This window comes from Oryzias latipes, chromosome 3 (assembly GCF_053564925.1).
Source record: "Oryzias latipes strain Hd-rR chromosome 3, Olatipes_Hd-rR_3.1".
Taxonomy (NCBI): Eukaryota; Metazoa; Chordata; class Actinopteri; order Beloniformes; family Adrianichthyidae; genus Oryzias; species Oryzias latipes.
The window spans coordinates 25810582-25816952 of record NC_136239.1 but is presented as its reverse complement, the minus strand read 5'-3'; the positions used below and the strand labels follow the sequence as shown (position 1 = coordinate 25816952).

The 6371-nt window shown below is 38.2% G+C and overlaps 1 protein-coding gene across 2 annotated transcripts; it reads right to left on the bottom strand.

Moving 5' to 3' along the window:
* mthfsd (methenyltetrahydrofolate synthetase domain containing) lies at nt 1-5945 on the bottom strand. Of its 2 annotated transcripts, none has more exons than XM_004067343.5 (8): nt 5571-5945; nt 5382-5485; nt 4486-4599; nt 4128-4241; nt 3939-4029; nt 3309-3421; nt 3046-3171; nt 1-1664 (listed from the first exon to the last, which is right to left on the bottom strand). In XM_004067343.5, the coding sequence occupies exons 1-8, from the start codon at nt 5596-5598 to the stop codon at nt 951-953; spliced, it is 1404 nt and encodes a 467-aa protein (XP_004067391.1). In that variant the 5' UTR covers nt 5599-5945; the 3' UTR covers nt 1-950. The 2 variants fall into 2 exon arrangements, with proteins under 2 accessions (XP_004067391.1, XP_011490098.1); XM_011491796.4 differs by lacking the exon at nt 4486-4599 and adding an exon at nt 4653-4766 and having other exon boundaries at nt 5571-5941.
* Nucleotides 5946-6371: the final 426 nt, after the last annotated feature.

Genomic DNA, 6371 nt, shown 5'->3' with positions numbered 1-6371 from the left:
TTTAAAGAAAGATGTTTATTCTTTGTTAATGTTTCAGGTGAACATGTACGGGAAAAAGAAAAGGATTTGCTGGAAGCAACAGACAGGGCAGGATGTTATAACAGCATGAATAAGAGAAATGAAATGAAAGTTGGCAGAAAATAAGCAATAACATTTCCGAAAGCAACAGAATTCTGTTTATCTTAACTGTTTTCACACACTAATAACGTTCAACAACAATATACCAAAATCAAACGATTAAACGGATCCAGTACAAATAAAATACATGTGACCTTTTTTTTATGTTGGTACATTGCGGCAAAAAAAAAAGATCTTTCATAGTCTTAGATTTGGTTGCCATGGTCACACAAAAATGATTTTTTTCCCCCATAACAAATCAATCTGTCTTTTTCAAAATGTATATTTTATGAAGGATTCGATACATTTGGAGATACAGTATCAACTTTTTCAAACAATGACATAAATAAAAAAAGCCTATTTCTCTCAACAAAGAGAAACCTTTCTAGTAACATTTGTGATCATGCTTCCAAACAGCTGGATAACATGGATTGTGATGCTGACCACATGATGGTGCCGTTTGCAGCTCAAGATCAGCTCTTACGGTTACATATAAATTAAATTTTTAATAAAAGAAGCAGATTTAGTGGATTAAAATTATGCTGATCTTAGTTACAACAAATGTATATTTTTGGATCAAATTAAAATAACCCTTTGTGGTTTGCATAAATTAAGATCTCACAGGCTGAGAAGGAAAGTCTTCAATGAGAAATGTGAGTAAAATGACTAAGGCACTAAAAATGCAAAATGGAAAGTAGAAAAAACTAAATGCTGGCATTTAGTCAAACTTCCTCTATAACTTCAGAACTATTTTGTCTGGATTCATGCAACTGCTCAAAAAATAACCAGTTTTGTTAATGCATCAGTGTTCAATTTGAATGTATTTCCTTTATTTACTCAGGAACCTCAGTGCCACTCTTAGTTTCTGGAGGTATTTTAGACTTTGAAACAATGGGTGGTCTTTGTCTCTTACTGGGCTGTCCAGACCTCCTGCCTCCACGCTGGCTCTTGGCCATCTCAGCCTGCAGATTGTGGCCATTCAGACTGAGACCCTGCAGAGCTTCTAAAGCCTGATCGGCAGCCTGGGGGTCAATGTAATCCAGGAAAGCCCTGTGCTGAGCTCCCTGCCAGGTGAGTCTCAGCGGAGCCGCTTTCTTCTCTCTGAGCGCAGTTTTCAGCTCACTAACACGCAGCCCAGCAGGGATTCCTCCCAGGTAAACTGTAGTTACGCTGGGAGGGAATTTACTCTCATTTGCAGCCTCACCCTCTTGGGGGCCATGCTCTTTAACAATCATAGTGGTTTTCCCCTTTGGTACATTACCAGCTTCTTTCTCCTTCTCCCCTCTTCCTTCCCCTCTGCTTTCTTTCCTCACTCTGGCCGTTTGTTGTCTAGCCTTCTGTTCTGGCTCTACTCTTCTCTCCGGTCTGTCTTCCCCCTCAGCATCCTGCTGGGGGTTTTGCCTCGGCCTCCGCTTGGGTTGCTGTTTTGGTCGATCAGTCTCCACACCAGGTGAAGTCGGCCCCATGGTGACATCCTTTCCAGCCTGTTCCTCCAGAGCACGCAGCTTCTTCAGGATGGGGATCTTCTCCAGCTTTTCATCATCCAGCTGAAGAAGGATTACTTCATTTAGGTTCATGGTTTTCACAGCCGCATGCATAATAATTATCTTTACAGAAGCAGGATATGTCACTTCCCATGCGGTTAAAAATAAAGACTCCTTTCTTGATTTGTTGGGTCCTCAAGTGTCCTGAGAGCCTTTGATGCTGACCGGTTCTGTAAAGGATATATGGGCCTATTGTTTTTACACTGGCCTGTGTGACCCGTCTTTCCCTTGCCCCTGCGTAGCCAAGGTGGCTGGGCAGAGCGGCCTTTGATGATCAGACAAGTCCTTCCTGTCTGTGAGGTCAGTGGGTCCTGTTTACTTACATGCGTGTCTTAAGGAACCCAGAGGTTACAAACAATCTGTCTGCGTGATAAGAATAATACCCCCATCATGTCTAATTAAAGACATCATTGGGAGGAAGTTCATGCACTTTCTTTCTGCCAGTTTCAACAAGAGACTACATGAAGTCCAGACTCTCATCGAAACCTTTACAAAGTGAGATTTTAGCAACTAAACAGAGATCTTACTTGCAGAGCCAGCACTGTGTGCACCATTCTATTAAACTAAGCACTTGTAAATATTTGGTTAAGAGTAAAAAAAAAAAAAAAAAGTCAAACAAATACGGTAATATTTTGTAAGGGAATTTTGATTAAATGCATGCATTACATGAAATGTACACTGTGGGAGGCAGCAATAGTACTTCAATTCAATTATGATAGCAGACCCGTCAGAGTCTTTTTGGTTGTCATGGATACCACAGAGCTCTCCATTTTGTCAACTGACTGAATGTTAACAGCCAGAAAGCCTCTGAAGTGAAAATGTTTCTAAAAGAATACCAAATGTAAACTTTAGGGCTGTAACAATTTATTGACTTTATTGATGAATCGGTTTATATTCCTACGATCCAGTGAATTGAATTGTTCAAATGAACTAATATGGACTATGAATTGTGTCAGCAACCACAAATTATAATAAGAATCAAATGATTTTTTAAATGAATTGTTACAACCCTAGTACACTTTATAAGTAAATTACCAATTAGCTCAATTGGGGTGCAGATGAGAGAAATGTGAAAGGGAAGTGATCTAATAAAAAAATAGTAAGACAGAATTTGTCCATCTTCCACCTCATTCCCAATTGTGATCAGATCTTCAAAAATGTTTAAATGTGTTTCTCAAATAACTTCATAAAGGAGGTGATATGGTACAGGGGGAACAAGATTCAACTACAGTCCTGTATTGGTAGCAAACAAAGATACTGGAGTCCAAACTCTGCAGATTCACTTTTCAACTGATGTTGGAACTCTAAGTTCAACTTCTCAGTGAAATTATTTTTATTTTTTAGCATCATAACAAAAAGAAAAGTAAAAATCGTTTGCATTTACCTTGGTCCAGATGATGCCCTGTGGTTTTGGTAGCTTGCAGTGAGTTTCAATAACTCTGGTGGGTGTGAGTATGAAGTCAACAGTCAAGTCATGACTGGCCATGAGCTCCTCTGGAATATCAACCACCTACAGCAGAAATGCCAATACCTCAAAATAGATCTGACACAGAAATTTAGGCATCATTTGCAAATATATTCAGCAAATGCAACTCAAAATAAGGTCCTTTTTTTCTAGTGCAGCAAGTTCCAAGTAAGACAACTAACCTGGCAATCGTGGACAACAGTAACAACCACGGTGTTCTCATTCACGGCTCCCATTGAAACCATCATGGCATACTCCATGTCTGCAAAACCCTCTCCTTTCCCAATCCGACAGCCTGCGGATTCCAAAATGATTTCAAATGCAGAGTTAGCTATGGGTGTTGAAGTTCTGCCTATTCACTTTAGTACCACAATGCAGTAAAAGACCCCATAAGTTACTATTTTAAACCTTTCATACAGTGATATCAGTGATATGGCAATATAAGTCCCATTCCGACCGTCCTTCTATTGTGCAGTGGCCATGGTGTAGGGCGGTCGTCCTGTGATCAGAAGATTACAGATTCGATTCCTGCCAATATTTCGAAATGTCTTTGGGCAAGACACTAAACCCCACCTTGCCTCTGATGGACATAAGTGTGTGAATGGGCATGTACAAGTTTATGCCATTTATTGTAAAAGCGTTCCCAGTGGCCATTTTATAATAATAATGAAGTTTTTAGCCAAAATCCAATGCATGTATTAAAATGATAAATGCATTATTGACATGCTAGTATATGAAATGAACAAGGAGTCTTTGCTGCATTTACTAAACAGAAATATAGTGTGGTGGTAAATGTTGTGGTGCCAACAAACCTTTCTCAGAGACAGCAACCGAACCAACCACCACCAAATCTACCTTCACCTTAGCATCCAGACCAACAGGCACACTGAAGTCTCTTACTCCCTAATGAAAAATTAACAAAAGGAGAAGGAAATTAGCTATCACTAAATCTGAAATAGATTAATAAGTAAAATTGTGGAGGAAAATATAGACATTTACACCTGGGATGAGGAGCATATGCGCAGCTGCTCTTTGCTGGCACCCTGTGGAGGGGTGATCCTGTTGAAAAGACCGGTACGCAGACGAGGGGTCGGAACCAATAATGTTTTATGTGCCTGAGAAATTAATACCAACAATTAGCTGCAAATAATCAGAACTGTTAGACATGACTGGAGGTTAGAGATCTACCCAGTTGAATCTAAAAAATCTCAGAAGATGCTAATTTACTTTGTAGCTACACTCAATGAGGAAGCAGTTTTCAGTGTTGTGGAAAACGTGTATATCCTAAAATGGTTATCACATATATAATTTTCTCCAAAACCCTCTTCGGCATCAACTTTCCCCAGAAAGCAGTGCTACCTGCAGCACTGCCAGCCTTGCGCCCTCTAGAGTTTTGTCAGGATCCACCTTCACCTCAGCTGACTGGGAGAACACTGCCAGCGCTGTGACTTTGGCACAGCTAGCAAAAGCACCCTAAAGAGGGAAAAAAACATTTTTGCATAAAAACGTGTTCTAGATCAACTTACTTCCAGAGTAACAAAGCGTGCCTGCTGCTGGGGTCTGTCTGGGTTTACTTTGACTGTTTGGCTGGACTTGAATTGCTGCAGCTCTGTCAGTCGATTGCATGCTTGAATTGAGCCCTGGCCAATAAGTCAACAATAAAAAATAAAATAGTAAAAGGCAAAATGCAAATTAAAAAAAAATCTGTCATCATTTTCACCACTTATTTATTAACAAGTTGACTAATACAGGAATAAAGATTTAAATTCAATTCAATAGCTTTGTTTATCACTATACAAAGAAAAATGCAAAAGTAAATATTTAAAAATGACAATTCCTTTCCAATGTAAATGTAAATTTTTAACAAATACTTGGATTTAAATTCTAAACTACAATGAACTACAATGACTTTTTTGTAATTACTTTTTATTTTTACTTGTTTTATTTCATAGTGAAAACGTAAAATTTAACATTTTACACCTGAAGTCAAACCAAGATTTATTTTTTGCCTGTTTATTGCCTTCTCAAAGGTGGTTATATTAAGTTGCACTATTAAAATATGCATATAATTAAAATGTAAAACTCAATTATATTTAAGGTTTGAGATTTTCCTAAAGATAGAAATAACTTAATCTAGAAGCAGAATATGTAGCAATACAAGCCCAAACGTAGCAGAGGCTTTTATCATGTTACTTTTAAAATTAAAAACAGCAAGGTGTAAGTAGGTCATTGCTAAATGTGGTGCGTTAACCTGCCTTGAAGTTTGGGATTCTGTTGTGGACAGGCCTTGGAAAGTTGGCCAAGTTCTTCTCTTCTATGTAGTCCCACACTTTCTGACGTATGTCCCATTTCGACGCCCCTGGAGGGTGGAGGAGTCAGCTTTATGCAAAGCTAACAACATTCCCATTCAGAATCGGACTTTTATTTGGCAAACCTCACCGCACCTGGATTTATTTTTATGACAGGCTCCATTGAGATCCGATCTGGTTGCTTCTGCGACACTTCCAGTGCGCTTCACGCTGCAAATCCCTCCACGTGAGCACTAACACGAACAAACAGCTGCTTGTCGTTTGTTTATTGCTGCTACGGTGGCTCAGAAGGACATTTGGAGCGAGAGGCGAAATCGATTCTAACTTTTACACAACGCACATGTTTACATGCCTGCTTCTAATGATTTCGTTTATTTCACAGCTTAGTGTTTGTGGAGCTCGTGAACTATTTATCTTTAACAAATTTTAAAAACAAAACCTGAATAGTTTGATAAGTGCTTATCAAGTGATAACACTTGAATCCTTAATGCTAATTGAATCGTTTATTAGTGCCATGGTTGAACCGATTTAGTATGGAATCTATGAATAATTAAGTCAAATCAAACTTTATTTATAGTGAACTTTTCATACTATTGTTACCTGCTTTAGTGGCTTCAAAAAATGAAAACTAAATTACAAAACACACACTAAAATGTGACCTCCCACATACAAAGAAACATGAAAGCACACGTAAATAAAATACAAAGCATTAATAGAAATAGAAACCAAAGTAGAAACTTATGGATACCTATTGCAAAAGCACCAATCACATTGAATTATTACATTTAAAGCTATACTTTTAGGATTTCTTACCCATGTTTCTGGGTGCATTTCTATAGGCAGCTTCTTTTTTTTCTAATTTTTGATTAGTTTGATTAAAAAAAATTAAAAAAAAATAAAATAAAACCTTATGACTTACCAAACAGGCAACCTCTT

Coding starts and splice junctions, on each gene's coding strand:
- mthfsd (XM_004067343.5), bottom strand. CDS start 5,598: ATGGAGCCTGTCATAAAAATAAATCCAG. Junction 4,600..5,381: donor ACAGAATCCCAAACTTCAAG/GCAGGTTAACGC, acceptor TTCCCTCTTTAG/GGTGCTTTTGCTAGCTGTGC. Junction 4,030..4,127: donor GCATATGCTCCTCATCCCAG/GTGTAAATGTCT, acceptor ATTTTTCATTAG/GGAGTAAGAGACTTCAGTGT.